Genomic DNA, 21,741 nt, shown 5'->3' with positions numbered 1-21,741 from the left:
TACTTTACCAGTCAAGGCCAGTACCGATTCACAGCAGGGTGGACTGTGACAGTGCAGATGAAGTGTTTTGTTCAACGACATAGATAGCTAATGTCACCAGGACTCAAACCCAGGTCTACACATTGGTAGTCCAACTCCTCCACTGAGACACCAGCTCTGCATATTATGTAAAGTATTTATGCTTTCAGCGGGCACAAAAACACAACAGCTCAGACAGAAAAACACTCTTACTTACTCCGTGAGCTACCATGATTGTTGAGGTAATGCATAAGTCCATTTTTCTATGATGGGTTGGGGAGGTGGGTGGGAGGACTGACGGATAATCACATTTGAGTGAGTAATGTGAATGTTGCCTATGAGAGGGTGTGTTATCAAAAAAAAAATAATAATAATAATGAAGAGAAAAAGATTTTATGTCATACAAAAGAAGGGTTGATTTTCTGCAAACATTTCCAGCTTGGGATAAGATAAGAATTGATATAGTATATATTTATTTTTGCAGTCTGACCTTGAATGTTCTCCTGCGAACCAGCCTAAACACAAGAGGAAGCACAGACCATTTAACCCAAACTGCCACATACAAATAGTGGTCAACACCATTATTCCCTCCATCAACCAATAAAGGGGGGGGGGGGGTGGTCAGTAGTCTCACTTTGTTTTCCCATCTCAATCAATCAATGTAACGGCAGTTTGAATTCAGACAGCTTTAACTGTCCAATGTACAGCACAAAGCTTGGAATCAAATTTTTAACACAGATGCCAAAAATAAATAACAGATGATGCTCAGACAGCAAACACTGAGATTCACAACCAAGTGACGGGAACAGTGTACAGGAACATCTGTGCCGTATATATGGATTAGAGGTTCCCGATGGAAGACACCACCAAAGGTGGTTGACAATGACAGGCGTAAGGCCCTGTGGGACTTCAAATTCAGTAACATCAGAAAGAAGGAGCACGAGAAAATCAAAAAGTACCAAGGGCTCAAGGAACAACCAGAGCAGATGTGGACAGTAAAGTCCAAAGTGGTCCCAGGGATGATAGGAACACAAGGAGCTGAAACCCAGAAAATCGAAGTGTGGGTCCAGCAGATTCCAGGTACAACATTAGAGGTCTCTGTCCAGAAGAGTGCAGTCCAAAGAAGAGCTAATATACTGGCCAGAACCTTCAAACTCCTAGGCCTCTGGTAGAGGTCCTGATCTTGAGGAACACACATACCACTCAGCCCCACCCCCCCCAACCCCCTTACATATATATATATATATATATATATATATATATATATATATATATATATATATATATATATATATATATACATATATATACGTATATATACATATATACATATATATACACATATATATACATATATACATATATATATATATATATATATATATATATATATATATATATATATATATATATACATATATATACATATATATATATATATATATATATATATATATATATATGTGTATATATCATATATACATATATACATATATATATATATATACATATATATACATATATATATATATATATATATATATATATATATATATATATATATACATATATATATATATACATATATATATATATATATATATATATATATATATACGAGGGCTGTCAATAAGTAACGGTCCTTTTATTTTTTTCAAGAACTATATGGATTTCATTCATATGTTTTTACGTCAGACATGCTTGAACCCTCGTGCGCATGCGTGAGTTTTTCCACGCCTGTCGGTGACGTCATTCGCCTGTGAGCACTCCTTGTGGGAGGAGTCGTCCAGCCCCTCGTCGGAATTCCTTTGTCTGAGAAGTTGCTGAGAGACTGGCGCTTTGTTTGATCAAAATTTTTTCTAAACCTGTGAGGCACATCGAAGTGGACACGGTTCGAAAAAATTAAGCTGGTTTTCAGTGAAAATTTTAACGGCTGATGAGAGATTTTGAGGTGATTCTGTCGCTTTAAGGACTTCCCACGGTGCGAGACGTCGCTCAGCGCTCTCAGCCGCCGTCGTCAGCCTGTTCAAGCTGAAAACCTCCACATTTCAGGTTCTATTGATCCAGGACGTTGTGAGAGAACAGAGAAGTTTCAGAAGAAGTCGGTTTCAGCATTTTATCCGGATATTCCACTGTTAAAGGAGATTTTTTTTAATGAAAGACGTGCGGACGGGTCCGCGCATCGGGACGCAGCCGCCGCGACGCTCCGCCACAGGAAAAACACCTCTGTTGAAAGCCTTAAGGACAAGTTGGAACATGTCCTGCTGTTAAACAATTTCTCATATACTCACTCCACTGAAAGCCATCAAAAGCCGCCTGGATTTTACAAATGGTTATCAACACGGAGGTGTTTTTCCTGTGCCGCCGCACCGCGTCGGCTGCGTCCCGACGCGCGGACCCGTCCGCACGTCTTTCATTAAAAAAATCTCCTTTAACAGTGGAATATCCGGATAAAATGCTGAAACCGACTTCTTCTGAAACTTCTCTGTTCTCTCACAACGTCCTGGATCAATAGAGCCTGAAATGTGGAGGTTTTCAGCTTGAAACAGGCTGACGACGGCGGCTGAGAGCGCTGAGTGACGTCTCACACCGTGGGAAGTCCTTAAAGCGACAGAATCACCTCAAAATCTCTCATCAGCCGTTAAAATTTTCACTGAAAACCAGCTTAATTTTTCGAACCGTGTCCACTTCGATGTGTCTCACAGGTTTAGAAAAAATTTTGATCAAACAACGCGCCAGTCTCTCAGCAACTTCTCAGACAAAGGAATTCCGACGAGGGGCTGGACGACTCCTCCCACAAGGAGTGCTCACAGGCGAATGACGTCACCGACAGGCGTGGAAAAACTCACGCATGCGCACGAGGGTTCAAGCATGTCTGACGTAAAAACATATGAATGAAATCCATATAGTTTTTGAAAAAATAAAAAGGACCGTTACTTTATTGACAGCCCTCGTGTATATATATATATATATATATATATATATATATATATTCGAGCTCCTCACCCTGTCATGGAGTGTACGCCTAGATTCCTGAGGAATCTCATTTCCGCAACTTGTATCCACAACCTTGTTCAGTCATTAGTCAAAGCTCATGACCATAGGTGAGGATAGGAGTCTAAATTGACTGGTAAATTGAGAGTCTTACCTTTTGGCTCAGCTCTTTCTTCGCCGTGAAAGTCCAGTACAGCATCCATAAAACATCAGATGCAACTTCAATCCGTCTATCGATCTCATGCTTCAATTTAGTGCCACTCTTCAGCAAGACCCTGAGATAGTTAAACTCTTCCACTTGGGGCAATAACTCACCCCTGACCCAGAGTGGCCAAGCCACCCTTTTCCAATAGAGGACCATGGTCTAAGGATTAGAGGGGCTGATTCTCCCAGTAGCTTCACACTCAATCCTGCCAAGTGTGCATCAGAGGTCACTGTCTGTTGAAGCCAACAGAACTGTTGGGAAAGTGTAGTGACACGGACCCACAACAGGGGGCATAAATGAACGGACAATGAAAGAGTCGAATATGAATGCTTTACTGTTGTGAATGAGCACAACCACAATACAGAGGAATACAGAATTTTTGCAAACAGTCAATCCACAAAGGTGACGTGTGGGCAGGCTCGAGGATAGAAGACGTCTGTCCTGAGAAGAACCGGAACCACACGATTTCCTCCGCCACCGAACCTGGAGAATACTGGAGCCGCCAAGTCCAGAATCCGCAGGTGGCCACCGTCTCCGAATGTCGGATCTAGTACTGCTGGCGAGGAGCAGAAACAATACGATGTGGGTGTGTGCACACCCAGTAAACCATCAGAAACGGGTGGGAAACACCTCCACCTCAAACACAGTACAATAACATGCAGCGCCTGATAACCTATCCCAATTTGGCGTGAGGAGCGAAGTCCGTCGTCTTCCTCGCGATCCCCAAATCCCAGCCTCCAGCTGAAGAGATTAATCAGGAACGCCTGCAAAGACTCTAGACAATTGTGCGTTTGGCACCAGAAAACGGCTGAGAGTTTACCTTCACAGGTCGACGATATCTCGGCAACGAGGTGGAGATGACGTCCGGGTTTTATGGAGTAGTATGATGAAGTGTAGATGGGTGACAACTGTCATGAGATAATGAGTGACAGCTGTCACCCCCGGCTGTGTCCGTGGCAGCAGCGCCCTCTCGTGCCTGAAGCCCGCACTTCAGGCAGGGCGCCCTCTGGTGGTGGGCCAGCAGTACCTCCTCTTCCGGTGGCCCACACAACAAGAACCCCATCATCTGCAAAAAGAGCCTTCGCTTATCATGCCCCTGTTTTGTGGAATGACCTCCCTGCATCAATAAAACAGATTTTGTAGAGAGTTTCAAGTCCAGACTTAAGATCCACTTATTTTCCCTGTCGTATGGCTAGCATACTGGCATAGTATGGCACTATGCTTCCTACCCTTTTAAATTCATTTTATTAGTAAAGAGAGCGGGCTGCGGCCTCAACTTTATCTAAAGTCTGGGTCTTTTAGTGAAGCTTTTGGCTAGTGGCCGGCGATTACCTTAGTATTTCTTCTGTTTTTCTTGTTGCTTAATGCTTACAAAGGTAAAACCCTTCGGCTGCTCCTTTGTTTGCACTCTGGTCGCCACAGAAAATCCAAGGTGGATCTGCATATTGAATTGGCACAGGTTTTACATCTGATGCCCTTCCTGACGCAACTCCACATTACATGGAGAAATGTGGCAGGGGTGGGATTTGAACTCGGAGCCTTCTGAACTGAAACCAAGTGCATTAACCACTTGGCCACTAAATTATTCCTTATTTGTCATTTTTTTGCCACCTGATTCTGTTTTTTTTCTCTCTCTCTGTTGAGGTGCAGCTCCATCCAGAGGTGGGAGTGGATGTCTTTTGCTCCAAGCCTCCCGTCCTGTTCACCAGCATGGACTCCCAAAATTTCCTGTATATTTGTATTGTGCATCCCTTTGAGTCTGGTATGCTTAAGGTTTCTTCCTCAAATCATCAGAGAGAGTTTTTCCTTACCACTGTCACCTGTGTGCTCTAGGGGTTGGTAAGATTAGACCTTACTTGTGTGAAGCGCCTTGAGGCAGCTTTGTTGTGATTTGGCACTATATAAATGAAATAAATTGAAACTGACATGCCTCATGGGAGACATGCACAAGCTGCCCTGGGAGCATGTTTCTGCCATTGGTCAGTGTGTTGCCATCATGCAAACCATTTATTATTATTTATTTTGTTTTACTATAATTTACAGGGATCTGCCTTGGACCTACAGTTTGGGGTATTGGATATTTCCACAGCCTCTTTTCACTGAATAACAGCATAATAGCACACAGCCATCCTAAGCACTTTGTTCATAAACTTATCATTATTTCAGCTGCACAAGTGGCGCTTGACATCTGTGACAGTGCTTCATGGCATTTGCGAGCACATCCTTGCACCTGCAAAGGCCGTGTGAGTGGTACATTTGCAAGAGTGCCATGCATCATTTGAGTGTCACTCGTGCATTACATATAAATAAAGGATTTTCAGTTGTGTAGCTTCACTATCTTCAAACACCAGTGACAAGATGCCAGAAAGAAAATGATGGAAAAAGCTAGTAAATGAGGTGACCAGTGATCCCATTTGAAAAAGTCAGGATAAAACCACACTATAGCAAACTGATATACAGAGCAAAATTGTACAGCAATGTACTGTTTTACATTTAAACGGCATGTTATTGTATACTGCAGTGCACTCTGGGAGTCCTCGCCCCAATCCTATTTGGCATATTCTTATATACCCATGCTTTTGGGTCCTCAGCCAAAAGAGTCCACATTCACACCATGTCCAATGGACAACTGTTCAATCTTGCGTGTCTTCAATGCCAGGACTAAAATATGCAAAATACTCATCAGGGGCCTGCTGTTTGCACATGACACTGCAGTTGCAGGTCACGGTGAACAACATCTCCAGAAACTGATAGATCAGTTTGGTCAGGCCTGCAAAGACTTCAGACTTGCCATTAACTTTGGGTTGGAGCAGTGTGACGCAGTTTGTTGGAGCAGTGTGACGCAGTTTATTCAGTCCAGTGTAACGCAGTTCGGCGTGTGCAACGCAGTCCAGCAGCAGCAGCATTGTCGAGCTTTGGCGGCGGAGCTGACGAGCGCCAACGGAGTTTCCAGCAACAGCTGCGGAGCGGACGGGTCTCGACAATGGGCTGACAAACACCGACACATGGAGTTTCCAGCAGCAGCTGTGTAGCAGACAGCCCTCGACAATGGGCTGATGAGCACCGATGCGTGAAGTTTCCAGCAGCTGTGACGGAGTGGATGGGCCTTGATGGTGGGCTGAAGAGCATCAGAGGCACTGGAGAGTGAAGGCGGCAGTGGAGGCGGCCGCCGTGGGTGGACTAGGGATGGGTATCGAGGACCGGTTCCTTTCGGGTATCGTTAAGAAATGGTTCGATCCACCAACATCAATTACCTTTTTACTTAACGATTCCCTTATCGGTCCTTCAGAGTGGCTGTTGTTTTTGTGGGTGTTTGTCAGGAAAATGATAATTTCTCTACATTGATTACAGACCCTGCAGCGGGTCTGTAATAAAGTTTTCTGCAGCGCAGCTTTGCTTTGAACCTTGAACCAATCGAAGCAGTGATTGGCAGATCGAAGCAATGCTTCGATCATTGCTTCGTTGATTAATTTTTTTCTTTCGCTTTCCCCTGCTAAAACCCTAAAGAGCATATGGCTGTGAGTATTATTTACCTTTTTATGTTAAACCGACCTGTTATGGTCTTCTGAAACAGTTGATAGATGTATTTTATAACTTAAAAATGGGACCGATGCTAACACTTTTTCAATGTTAGCATTAAGCAGTTGCAGCTGTCAAGCGTTTGTTGTTGTAAAAGAGTCAAAGGTATTACAAATTGTAATATTTTTAAATGTATTTTTGCTTATATATTAATAATAATAGCAAACACAACAATAATAGTAATAATAACTAATGTAATGATTATATACAATTTTAGAGAAAGACACAAAAATAACCTGAATAAAAACAACAGAAAATATAAAACCAACTAACAATGAACATACATAAATAAATAAATACATACATACATAAAGAAATAAATGTGTTTCCTGTGAACACCTAGTGACTCTTACACCTACTTTTCATCCCTGTCTTATTTAAGTTTAATGACAGTTTGTTTCGGTCAAACCGTATTTTCAGTTTGTTCATTTCTTCAGTGATTTCCTCCAGAACTATCTGCCAAGCTAGAAAACTGATGCATCCTAGTAAGAACAGAATACTACTGGAATGAATTTGAATAAGGAAAGTTGTTTTTTTTTCTCACCTAAATGGATGCTACACTCACTCCAGTTTATCATCTGGAATAGTCCCAGATTGCATTTCAGAGCTTCTAGAATTCAAACATTTTTGTGCTTGTGGTGTTGGAGAGTAATTTTGGGTTTCAGCTTTTTTTGTTTTTCACCACTTTCATCACTGAATATGTGAAGTCGTGAGTCACTTTTGTGCGGATTAAAGTTAATAACTGGGACTCCTGTCTTGTTGCGAGAAAGAAATGAGAATCGTCCTCCGTTCTGTTCACACAGCTCTAAACGCTGCGCGGCTCTCTGCCGAGTCAAGTTAGAACGATAGAATCCAGTCGGAAGTAATAACTTCAAAGCGAAACACCATTTTGTTTATTTTTATTTATGTCCAGAGATCAAGGATACAGTGACCAATTTCATATTTATTTATTTTAAGACTCAATAAAATACATAGAAAACCTGTAAAGCCTACTTTTAGTACAAAATTCACAAGAGGTATCGATAAGGGAATCGATAAGGAATCAGATCGATAAGCAGAATCGATAATGGCATCGATATGGATAAAATCTTATCAATACCCATCCCTAGGGTGGACTGATGGGCGACGGCACCATCAGGCCAGGGCTCTGGCCAGGCCTATTCAGCCACTATCCAGCGGCGGCGTAAGATCGTGGACGAGTCCCCCCACGGTCGGTCGGTGTAGTTACTGCCCGTAAGGTAAAATCTTTTTTTCCCTAACTGTTCAGTATGCCAAAAAAAGCCATAAGCAGTGAAGATTTGAATGAGATCAAACTCTCCTTGAATTTCATGTCAAAATTTCATGTCAAAAAAATCTTGCAGGAGAAAGACAATAAAATTAGAACATTGGAAAATTGTGTTGATGATCTTGAGCAACAAATGTGGATGGAGGAAGTAATTGTTTCAGGACTGAACATTAAGCATTGGACATATGCTAGGGCCGCTGCTGCGGGCAGCAGTGCCGCTGATGTAGAGGACACGCAGGAACTCCCTGGAGCAACAGGTTGTTAAGTTTTTTCCTCCAAGGACATCCACATTAATAGTACTGATATTGCTGATTGCCATTCAGTTTCAAGACAAGACAAAAAGTGGAAACTGGTTATCATCATCCGGTTTGTGAACAGAAAGTTTAAGAATGAACTGTTAAGGCAAACAAAAAAGCTGAAAGGAAGCGAGATGTATGTGAATAAACATTTGACAAAGAAAAATGCAGAAATTGCAGGACAAGCCACAGTACTTCGTAAACATGAAAAAATTCAAGTGACATGGACCAGGAACTGTAAAGTGTGTTTCAAATTAAATAGAACTCGGAATAAGCGAAAGTCATAATACGAGAGCTTTCGGATTAGGATAATTTTACATGATTGCCCCTTAAGGAGGAAAATGTTCCTTATTTATTCACTATCACTTATTTGGAGGGATTTTTATTTTGTTTTCCTTTTGTTATGAGACAACATTTGAGAAAATTTATATCACGTACAGGTTTATATCAAACAGTTATACCTTATTTAGCCACATTTTTGATTTGTTGATTACAACCTTTTAGGATGTCAATTGATCCTTTTCAACTTACTTCTGGACAGGAGCTTGACCTAAAAGTGTTTGATTACTCTGAACATAAATCTCATAGCTTTGAGTACAATATAGATCCAGATTGTTTTTTTCTTAAAAATACTACTCACCACTGCAATTACTTTACCGAGGAACAACTTAAGAACTGTTCCATGATAAACGGGTCATTCTCCATGATACATTTTAATAGCAGAAGTCTTCCTATGAACTTGTCTAAAATTTAGGATTGTTTAAAAATGTCAGTAAACCTTTTGCTGTCATTGCGGTTACTGAGACATGGTTGAGGGATGAGCACATGGACATGGTCCGGCTCAAGGGTTATGATTGTTTTTATATAAATAGGACGAATAAACGGGGCAGTGGTGTGGCAGTTTTAGTTATCATTGTGAAATTGTTAATAATATGTCCTTTTTTTATGACAATGCCATGGAATGTGTCACAATGGAAATTAAATGTGAACAATAAAAAAAAAAAACATAATTATAAGCTGCATTTATAGAGCTCCTGGATCAAACAAAAATATTTTTATGGAAAAACTGACATATGTTCAACACTTTTAAAACTAATAAGGTTTTGTTTATCTGTGGAGACTTTAATATAGATTTCCTAAATCCTCACAGTCAATCACATATAGATGAATTTATTAATTCTGTATTTTTGTATGGAATTGTATCCAGTAATTACTCATACAGCTAGGGTAACTAGGAATACATCAACACTTACTGACAATAAATTGATAAATATTACCATAGGAAATATAATGGGTGGACTTCCCATTTGTGATATCAGTGACCATTGCTGCTGTTTTTGTTGCTTTCAGTTCATTAGTCGATAAAATTGACCATAATAACATTGCAAACTTCACAATGAAAATAACAAAGGAAACTATGGAAAATCTTAGAATGGATTTAATACAGCAAAACTGGAGTGACATTTATATTGTGGATGTAGATCAATCTTATGAATCATTCATTTGTATTATTTCCAATTTATATGATAAATATTGCCCTTGTGTGTTAAAAGATGGAAATAAGCGAAGCAATGATAAACCTTGGATCAACAAGGAACTTCAGAAAGCATGTAAAAAGATTTTTTTTTGTACAAGCAGTTTTAGAACAAAATTTAGAACAAGTGAAGCTGAGAGAAGATATAAGGCATATAAAAACAAACTAATACACATTATGCAATCTTGTAAAAGGCAGTATTATAGTGATTTATTGGAAAAAAGTAAAACAAATATAAAGAGTACTTGGAGGGTTTTAAATGAAATCCTAAATAAGAAAAAAGTTGTTAAAGAATATCCTGCCTGTTTTCATACAAATACTGCCAACGTGGGTAAAAACTTAGCAAATTCAATTCTATCTTCTAAAATGTGCTCCTTGGATCACAGTAAAACAATAAAAACAGTTCTGGATTCAATGTTCATTAAAGGAATGGATGAAAAATAGTTTATTGACATAGTTCATAAACTTAAGGGGGAAAAAAAATCAACTGATAGTGACATTTTTGATATGTTTTTGGTTAAAAATGTTATTGATTGCATTGTTATGCCTTTAACGTATCTGTAATTTGTTTCCTTTCAAAATGAAAATAGCTAAAGTGATACCATTGTTCAAATCTGGTGACAAACATATTTTTTTCAAATTATAGGTGTTGTGTGGGCCGCCCGAAGAGGAGGTACTGCTGGCCCAACACCAGAGGGCGCCCTGCCTGTTGTCGGGTTTCAGGCACCAGAGGGCGCAGCCGGCTCTCAGGAGCTCCAGGAGCACCGGTACTGACAGCTGTCAGTCATCAGCCATCATCACCACCACCAATAAAAGTCTGGGAGAATCTGATCTGCCAAGTTATCAGCTTACCCGTCAGGTAAACCTACTCAGCCGCTTTGTGCCGTTCGCACATTTATTGCTACTGACCTTTGCAGTCACAACCTCTGGTATACTCGCAGCTTGGAGCTGGGTTTGTGGAAGTTGGAAGGAGTTGGCATTTCCACTCCTCACTTTCCTTATCTCTAAGTATACTGTTGGTACTGCACGTTTTCAGTGTTCCTGTTTTCTGGGAGTGGTGGATTTTTCCCTCAGGAGAGGAACTGAACTTTTTGCTGACTGTTTGCTGGGTGTACACACACCCACCTTAACCTGTTTGTTTTCTCTGCCAGCAGTACCGGATCTGACAGCTGGAAGCGGTGGCCACCTGGGGACTCGGGACCTGGCGGCTTCAGTGTGTTGCAGGTCTCCGTTGGCGGTGGAACCTTGTGGGTCCCGGCTCTTCTCTGGATAGGCGTCTCCTACCCTCGGGCCTGCCCACACGTCACCTTTTGTGGAAACTTAAATGACAAACTAAAGCAGTTTTCTGACCTGTTGTGCACATTTGCAGTATTAAATTATACTTATTGGCATCTCTATTGTCCGTTCATTTACGCCCCCTGGTGTGGGTCCGTGTCTTACACTTTCCCCAACAATAGGCCAATGGCCCCGTTACCGTTCTAAAATTTTGGAAAAGGTATTTGTAATGAGGTTAAATGATTTCTTAACTAAACATCATATCCTTAGCGAGCAGCAGTACAGTTTTAGAAAGAATCGCACTACTTCATTAGCTGTAATGGATTTCGTTGAACAAGTTTCCAACACAATTGAAAGTAAGCAATATACTAAAGGGGTTTTTTGATTTACAGAAAGCATTTGATACTATAGATCATACCTTGCTATTGGACAAATTACAGAAGTATGGTATCAGAGGATTGGCATATGACTGGATAGCAAGCTACTTACACAGTAGGTATTAGTGTGTCCACATTAGTGGGACAAATTCTGAGTTCTTGAAGATTACTTGTGGTGCTCCAGGGTTCAGTCCTTGGGCCATTATTATTTCTTTTGTATATTAATGATATGTGTTTGGTTTCCAAGTCCTTAAGTTGTATTTTATTTGCTGATGATACAACTGTGTTTTGTAGTGGGGATCATTTGGGACAGTTCCTGGACATGATGGAGAAGGAATTACTGAAATTCAAACAATGGTTCTATTCAAACAAATTATCGTTCCATTTTGGTAAAACTAAGTGTATCATATTTGGGTATAAGTCCAGGAACTTAAGCAGAAATCTATTATTACATGATATTGAAATTGAAATTGTAAGAGATACAACATTTCTTGGTGTTTATATTGATGATAAATTAAGCTGGAAAATACATATTAACTATCTTAAATCTAAAATGTCAAAAGCCATTGCAATTCTGCATAAAGCACAAGACTTCCTCTCCCAATATTCATTAACAATTTTATATCATGCATTACTTGTTCCATATATGACATATTCTGTTGAGGTTTGGGGAAATACATAAGTGTATAAATACCTAAGTGGCTCTACTGTACCCTATTCTACTCTTTTTTTTAGATATTTAGATATACCCTAGTACACACTAGTAGAGTTCTACCTTCGAATTGGAATGTATTATAGAAGACATACCTTACTGAATTTTCATATAGAACTAATACTAAACTAATATTTCTGGTGAAAAAAAAAGCTATAAGAATGATCAGTAATAAACCATATCGTGAGCCAATAAATCCGTTATTTGCTTGTTTACAAATTTTTAAATTCTGGGACTTGATTGATTACATCAAAATACAAATTTTATATAAAGTCAAAAATAAGCTTTTGCCTCTACATGGCCAGGATTTGTTTAAAATGAGGGACTCCTGCTACAGTTTGAGAGGAACATCATTATTAGAGAAATTAAAGATCCAAACTACAGTAAAAAGTCACAGTGTTTCCATTAGGGGTGTTAATATCTGGAATAATACCCTTTCAGCTACACGGGTTCTCTGTACGTTGTTCTTTTTATGTTTTGTTATTGTCTTTACTGTTGTTCATCTGTGTGCCGAATAAATAAATTCATTCATTCATTCAACTTAACCAAGGCCAATGTATTGGCCCACAATATAGATGCACCACCAGCTATAAGCATTAACCATTATGTCCTGGAAGTCATCACCAATTCACCTACCTGGTGTCCATGATTAAGACCCTCTTTCCCTGGAGGCTGAACTCAACAAGTGCATTGGAAAAGCTGCAGCTACATTCTCATGACTAACATCTCATGCATGGGAAAACAACAAACTCTACATCAAGACGAAAGCAGCTATGTACAATGCTTGTATTACCAGCATCCTCCTATACAACAGTGAGACCTGGACAACATATATGAACCATGAGAAGAAACTGAACACTTCTCACTTGCGCTGTTTCCTCCACGTCCTTAGCATTTCCTGGAAGGATAGGATACCCAACTCTGACGTCCTGTCCCCCCACTAACCTCTCTTCAATGTACACTCATGCAACACAGACTATGTTAGCTTGGACATGTACATGATGGATGGACATGGGCGATGAGGACTTCACAAAGGATGTGAAAAGGCCTGCAGGTCATCCACAACTACGCTACATAGATGTCTGTAAATGGGACATGAAAGCTGTGGACATCGACATGAAGCACTGGGAGGAATCAGCCAACAACCACATCAGGTGGAAAGCATCCTGAAGGAAGGCCTAATGTAGGGGGGAGAAAAACTGGCAAGGCAAGATGAGGAGAATAGATCCCATGGGAAGAGGGAAGATCAGTCCATCAACCCAGAAATGGTCTTCAGATGTGCCAAGTGTGGAAGAATTTGCTCTGTCCCGTATCAGCCTGACCAGCCACAGCAGAAGCTGCACTAAGCACACTGGAGACAACAACAAGGGTGCAACACCAATCACGGAATCCTATTACTATACTCTGGGAGTTCATATGACCATACTGCAAAAAAGGTAATTACCTGTCAACCATGCAATGCTGCATGAAGCAATCACAGTGAAATGTTGACTGACTATGTATAATGTAATTTTGCAGCTCTGTGATACATTTGAGAAGCCGGGGATGTAATATAAGTACCACAGTACTCATTAGCCCTGGGTCTACCTCTACTTGAAACATACTTGCATATTGTGTAGTGGAATTTGGTGGCTGGAGTTACGCACTGCTGCAGGATGTCCTTGGTGTTAATTGTGCACCATCAGTGGAGCAATGCTGACCAACAGCCTCTTCTCTTAACCTCGGAAAAACAAGCAGCAATTGTCACTGCAACTGTTTTTACACTGACATGACAAATCCATAAGATGCCTGATGGATATGTGACACCGATGAACCATCTCACAAATACAAACAAAATTTACAACCTCAAATCAGAAAAAGTTGTTCAGGCATGGAAAATGAAAAAAAACAAAACAAAAAAAAACATCAACAACAAAAAGTCAAAAAGTGATTCTTGCATTTACACTGACTTCTATTTCAGACTGTATGACCCCAAAATACTTCATGTTTTGATAAATCAGCTTCATTGAATTTGTTAATATCTGCACACTCCCGGTGGTGTTGTGGTTAGCACTGTTGCCTCACAGCTACAAGGTTGTACTTCTTCCCACCTGGGCCTTTCTGTGAGGAGTTTACATAGTGTTTGCATGGGTTCTTTCTGGGTTCTGTGTCTTCCTCCCACTTCCAAAGACATGCACGTTAGGTGAAATAGAATCTTTAACTTGAGGTGTGAGTCAATTACTGCAATTATTATGTGGCTATGATGCTACACATACTCTGATTGGCTGATTTCTGGTCCGATATTTTCCAATATCTGACAAGTTATCATATCATGACAATCTGCCTGAAATACGTATCCCATTCATTACAAGCCAGAAACCTAAAAACACAATCGGAAAAACCAAGTCGGACATGAACATGCTCCATATCTAAACAGCATCAGAAAAAATACACAGATTGAAAACCGAACCATCTGTTAGCAAGTTCTTCATGGAGGCAAAGTGAACAGGTCGGACTACAAGCTGTCAGCAGCTTTCATATTTGGGCGATACCACGTTTGTGTGTTTATATATATATATATATAAGCTGCCTGGATTTTACAAATGGTTATCAACACGAGGTGTTTTTCCTGTGCCGCCGACTGCGCCGGCTGCGTCCCGACGCGCGGACCCATCCGCACGTCTTTCATTAAAAAAATCTCCTTTAACAGTGGAATATCTGGATAAAATGCTGAAACCGACTTCTTCTGAAACTTCTCTGTTCTCTCACGACGTCCTGGATCAATAGAGCCTGAAATGTGGAGGTTTTCAGCTTGAAACAGGCTGATGACGGCGCCTGGGAGTGCTGCACGACATCTCGCTCCGTGGGAAGTCCTTAAAGCAACAGTATCACCTCAAAATCTCTCATCAGCCGTTAAAATTTTCACTGAAAACCAGCTTAATTTTTCAAACCGTGTCCACTTCGATGTGTCTCACAGGTTTAGAAAAGATTTTGATCAAACAAAGCGCCAGTCTCTCAGCAACTTCTCAGACAAAGGAATTCCGACGAGGGGCTGGACGACTCCTCCCACAAGGAGTGCTCACAGGCGAATGACGTCACCGACAGGCGTGTAAAAACTCACGCATGCGCACGAGGGTTCAAGCATGTCTGACGTAAAAACATATGAATGAAATCCATATAGTTTTTGAAAAAAATAAAAAGGACCTATACTTTATTGACAGCCCTCATATATATATATATTATATATATATATATATATATATATATATATATAAATTACTCATAACCATCCCAAAGACATATCGTTATCTTTGGCTGCTTTCAGTGATGCCGGTATTTGGTTAGACTCTTTCTCTCCGATTGTTCTGTCTGAGTTATTTTCATTAGTTACTTCCTCCAAACCATCAACATGTCTATTAGACCCCATTCCTACCAGGCTGCTCAAGGAAGCCCTACCATTAATTAATGCTTCGATCTTAAATATGATCAATCTATCTTTATTAGTTGGCTATGTACCACAGGCTTTTAAGGTGGCAGTAATTAAACCATTACTTAAAAAGCCATCACTTGACCCAGCTATCTTAGCTAATTACAGGCCAATCTCCAACCTTCCTTTTCTCTCAAAAATTCTTGAAAGGGTAGTTGTAAAACAGCTAACTGATCATCTGCAGAGGAATGGTCTATTTGAAGTGTTTCAGTCAGGTTTTAGAATCCATCATAGTACAGAAACAGCATTAGTGAAGGTTACAAATGATCTTCTTATGGCCTCAGACAGTTGACTCATCTCTGTGCTTGTCCTGTTAGACCTCAGTGCTGCTTTTGATACTGTTGACCATAAAATTTTATTACAGAGATTAGAGCATGCCATAGGTATTAAAGGCATTGCGCTGCAGTGGTTTGAATCATATTTATCTAATAGATTACAATTTGTTCATGTAAATGGGGAATCTTCTTCACAGACTAAGGTTAATTGTGGAGTTCCACAAGGTTCTGTGCTAGGACCAATTTTATTCACTTTATACATGTTTCCCTTAGGCAGTATTATTAGACAGCATTGCTTAAATTTTCATTGATGTGTCATCGATGTGTCTCACAGGTTTAGAAAAAAATTTGATCAAACAAAGCGCCAGTCTCTCAGCAACTTCTCAGACAAAGGAATTCCGACGAGGGGCTGGACGACTCCTCCCACAAGGAGTGCTCACAGGCGAATGATGTCACCGACAGGCATGGAAAAACTCACGCATGCGCAAGAGGGTTCAAGCATGTCTGACGTAAAAACATATGAATGAAATCCATATAGTTTTTGAAAAAAATAAAAAGGACCTATACTTTATTGACAGACCTTGTGTGTATATATATATATATATATATATATATATATATATATATATATATATACACACACATACACACACACATACACACACACTGTTTTAAACCGAACAGTCCATTTTAATACAATAATTAAGTTAATGTAACTCAAACTTTGAAAAAAGTTAGAGTCACTCATTTCCATTAATTAAACTAACTCAAAATTGAATTGTTGTCATAACAACTCAGTTCCTTTAAGTGCATTTAACGTTTTGGGGCATTTAAGTGTTGGTGATGTATTTCCAGTGCATTCCATTCACTCATTTTAATTGAGTTTATGTAATGGAGGCCAGCAGATGTCGCTGTGCATATGTAGTTACTAAACCTCACTCCCAACAGCTCAAAAGAATTCTCTGGTCATGAGGCCAGAGTCCTGGGTTTTAGTCTTCTGTTTAGAGAGTCCAACTTCTATGCCGGAGATCGTGAGTTCACATCCTGAGGGGAGCGAATGGGCGGAGTCATAACAACACAGAGTCAACAAGTAAACCAAAGAATGCATCAAAAATGTATTTATCACTTTTTTTTATTGAAAAACATAAATTACATTTACATAAGTTTAACTACAAATTGTTAAGTTACTAAAACTTTAACAATGAAATTTTTGAAAATTATTTTATTTATATTGGCAAACTCAAATGGTTTAAGGTAATCGGTTTCCTCAAATGGTTTGAGTTCAACTAACTCACTGAGTTTTATAGTGTATACATACACAAACAACAGCCATATAATGAACAAATTATTAAAGTGACTTGCTTGGTCTGTACGGGATTATCAGACTTCTGTGTTTTTCGCACAGACCTCGCTAATGCTCGGTCCATACTTACACCTTGGTCTGATATTTTCCCGTACAGACCTCACACTCGATTAATAATCCTTTCTTATTTGTACAGTAATATTGTGCCACTTTAACAGTAATAAACTGGGAATTGGTTCCCAGTATATTACAGTAAAATTTACAGTATTTTTTTTTTACAGTGTAAAGTAAACAAATGTTGAACACTGAGCATGCACACATGCACTTTGTCCTCTGTTTCCTGTAACATCTCACAGAGCAATTTGGCTATATTTGGTAGTAATCCTCCAACATAATCACTTTACTCTCAATAAAATCAGTTTTTCCACAACATTTTGACAATAAGAAAATCAAAGGGGACCACGCCTTTAAACACTGAATGCATTTGTTTGGAGAACAAGAAGCACTGATGATGTAAGTGGCCCCACCCTGACTCTTCCCTGCTGAGGCTGGAACCGCCACTGGATTATGACCCACTGATGAGAGAGGAGCTCCTGCCTGGACCAGTCTCATTCAGATGACCTTGTGGAGGCCTGCAGGGGCCACCACAGGCGCTCCCCTGCCTTCAGTGCTCACAGGTCAGGAGGAGGTGCAGCAGCCAGGAGGTGGCTGAGGAGTCATCATCATAGTCAGCCTAATAGACCTATTAGGGGCAATTAACAAAGCGGCACAGTGCGCGCGCGCGCGCCGCCCTGAGCATGTGTGTGCGCCCATGTAGTTGGTTGCGCGATCGAACACGTGTCAGCTGTTGCTGGATGAAAAAGGGGGGGGAAAAGCAGGACAAATATTTGCGCATTCTGTCGCGCTGTTGGGTTGATGGGCTCGTGCGTGCGCGGCGAACATCTGCCTTTATCAGTCCCTCTTCTCACTTTAGCACGCACGGGCGCACAGGCACGCGCCATCACTACAAGGCTCTGGGTGGTTTGGCTGCACACACACGCGCACACACACAAGATAAAATACTCAGAGAGAGAGAGTCACACTACAGGGATGCTGATCAAAAATGTGCAGGAGAAAGACCAACGACTGGACTAAACATCCTCAGTGTATTCCCACAACGCCCCTTTTCCTCGCCCGCCGGCCTACAGGCTGGATTTTTACTACCAGATCCTTCATGAAATCTCCACGCGCGCTCCCTCGGTGCGCGCCGACAGCATCACTGTTCAGATTTCACACACACACACACACACACACACACACACACACACACACACACACACACACACACACACACACACACACACACACACACACACACACAAAATAAAAATTAAAAAGGGGAGGGGGAAAAAAACATCAGGATGGACGGTGAAGGTGCAGCTGTGTGACAGTCATCCAGTGCGTCTGCACGGTCGCAGCCTCCGCCAGACGCACGGAGCCGGACGCGCTCTCACGTTCAACGGAGCACAAAGCAGCTCTTTACCCACCTGTCATGTCCTTAGTCACAGCGGCGAAAGCAGCTGCAGCGATCTCCTTAGAAGCCATGACTGCTCCTGCTCCTGCTGCTCCTCCTCCTCCTCCTCACAAATGGACAAAGAGGACGAGCTCTCCTCCGTGCGGAGCATCCGACTGGACGACGCGCTTCCTGGAAGAAACCGTTCGGATGTTGGGAGGATGAATGTGTAAGAGGAGGCGGAGGAGGAGAAGGGAGTGAGGGAGGGAGGGGGAGGAGAGGGAGGCGATCGCAGAGGGGTGTGTGGAAGAAGTTTCAACAAATAACCTGGATCTGGGCCGTGAAAAGTTGATCAGGTTGAAGCTCACGTGGCTCACATTTTCTTGAGCCGCTGCTTGGGTGCACAGGGAGAGGGATAAAAAAGCTTTTCAACCTACCATCTCCGGTTCTCAAGACTATAGGCACCTAAGTGGCTCTACTCGACTCTACTCTACTCTTCTACTCTTTTTTTTTTTTTTTTTAGATATTTAGATATACCTTAGTATACGAGGTCTGTTAGAAAAGTATCAGACATTTTTTTTTCAAAAACCTGATAGATTTGAATCTGTGCTTGCATGAGCCAACCTTGAGCCTTCTTGTGCATGCGTGATTTTTTTCATGCCTGTCGGTTGCATCATTTGCCTGTGAGCAGGCTTTGTGTGAGCACTGGTCCTCCCCACTTGTTGGATTTTCATTGCAAGGAAAGGATCAAATCTTTCCAGAAACTGTGAGAGACAGCCAGGTGGAAACCATTGGGAAGATTCAGATGGCTTTCGGTAATGATCCTATGGGCATCACACAGATTAAGGAGTGTTACAACCAGTTTAAAGATGGCGCACAATGGCGGAGGCCATCGACAGGCTGAAACGACCAGATCATTTCCAAAGTGAACGCTGTGTTGATCCGGGACATTGTCTGACTACCAGAGAATTTGCAGAAGAGGTGGACATCAGCACTTTTTCGGCACATTCCACTGTGAAAGAAGATTTTGTAATGAAAGACAGGCGGAGGGTTCACGCGTCGGGATGGAGCCACTAATGGCGCAGAACAAAAAGCACCTCCGTGTTGGAAGTCTCACAGGACATGTTGTGACATGTCCAGCTCTTACACAATTTCTCGGATACTCACTCGACTGAAAAGCCACCGAAAGCCGTCTGAATCTTCCGAATGGTTTCCACCTGGCTGTCTCTCACAGTTTCTGGAAAAATTTGATTCAGCGCTGCTCCAGTCGTTCAGACATTTTCCTCACAATGAAAATCAGACGAGGGGGGAGGACCAGTGCTCACTCAAAGCCTGCTCACAGACGAATGACGCAACCGACAGGCGTGAAAAAAATCACGCATGTGCACGAAGGTTCAAGGTTGGCTCCTGCAAAAGCACACGTGATTCAAATCCATCAGGTTTTTGAAAAAAAAAAATAAGGTCTCATACTTTTCTAACAGACCTCGTACACTAGTAGAGTTCTACCTTAGAATTGGAATGTATTATAGAAGACATACCTTGCTGAATTTTCATGGGGGATGCCTTGTAACTCACCAGTGTTGGACGTTTGTTCAAATAGATCACATAACTTCAATATGTCATCTGGTGGAATATAAATTGTTCGTCTATTTTAACAATCACATAGCCATGCATCGATCCAATATTTTGGATTGGTATTGGGCCGATATTAGCCCAAAATTACTGGATGAGGCCATGGGCCAGAATGGTCCTATACCCCCCCCCCCCCCCTCACACACACACACACACACACACACACACAACCCTATAAATTTGGTATCAGAAAGCTTAGGATATCTAGATTTCAAAAATAACTGGTAACAGTAAAAATACTGCGTCTCACTATGACGCAGACAACACGGGATTACTACCCTGTTAATAACCACCCTATTACAGAATACAAAACTGTCAAAGAATGAGAGAGGCCACACACAGTGCTTTAGCAACCTCAGCACGGGCCCAATAGGCATGTTACTACTTATTAGGTGTTCACACACAATCACGCACATGCACACATCTATATAGACCTCATAGTGTGGGTACACTATGAGGTCTATATAGATTTTTACCAACAGTGTTTTGAATTTTACAATCAAATAAATGACGCAGATTATTGTATTAGAAATTTTTTAAGAGGTCAAGAATTTAAATTTAACACCTCAGCTCTGAATCACATGTGCACAACAGTCTTTAGCCAACATACATCACCATGGCATTAGACAGCAGGGGAGGAGCTGTCTAATTCATGGTGGTGCTGAAATGACTACAGAATCTTCAAAACCAAAATTTTGGAACGTTCAAAACTTCTGTCACACATTAATTTCCTGAACTAGTCATGAAAATTGCACAACCTATTGAAAAACACTGCATGCCATTGTGTGTTATCGCGTGCAGCGTATCTGAACCTGAAATTGAGATTATGATGAAATGTTACATATATAATAAACATAACTTAGCATATACATTATCTAATTCATAAGAAGGAATGACAATGCAGCTGTTTTACCAATCCATCCATTACAATATATGTTATAAATAATTACCTTTGAGACAAGATTCCAAATGCGTTCTCCACCGCACGACGCGCACAAGACAACCTGCAGCTGGAGATCATTTCTCTGTGATTTTGGGAGTGATTAGAGAATGGTTTCATCCACCAAGTTCTGAGAGCAAATGAGTCATCAGCTACGAAATTATTATTTTATATAGTGTGGTGTCAAGTGGGACAAAGTGTGGCATCAAAGGGGACAAAGCGGGACACATTGGCACGATGAATTGCCCCTTGCACTGGGCAAAATCATCTATTACAAGCCCAAAGTCCAACTCCCTGGCTTTTGAGTTTACAGTGGAGAGGACAGCTAAGCCACTCAGCCACGCCTGCTTGATCATTT

At 41.0% G+C, this 21,741-nt stretch overlaps 1 protein-coding gene across 1 annotated transcript in view; it reads right to left on the bottom strand.

The window, feature by feature from the left end:
- The window catches only part of LOC117519168 (capping protein, Arp2/3 and myosin-I linker protein 3-like), a 206,495-nt gene extending 187,527 nt beyond the window's left edge, over positions 1 to 18,968 (bottom strand). The window contains exon 1 of the mRNA XM_034180479.1: positions 18,846 to 18,968. Within this exon, the coding sequence (XP_034036370.1) occupies positions 18,846 to 18,903 (58 nt within the window). The 5' untranslated portion in view covers positions 18,904 to 18,968. The remainder of the gene's footprint in view (positions 1 to 18,845) is intronic.
- Positions 18,969 to 21,741: the final 2,773 nt, after the last annotated feature.

The sequence above is a fragment of the Thalassophryne amazonica genome, chromosome 10 (genome assembly GCF_902500255.1).
Source record: "Thalassophryne amazonica chromosome 10, fThaAma1.1, whole genome shotgun sequence".
NCBI classification, from domain to species: domain Eukaryota; kingdom Metazoa; phylum Chordata; class Actinopteri; order Batrachoidiformes; family Batrachoididae; genus Thalassophryne; species Thalassophryne amazonica.
This window is presented reverse-complemented; position numbering and strand designations above follow the sequence as displayed.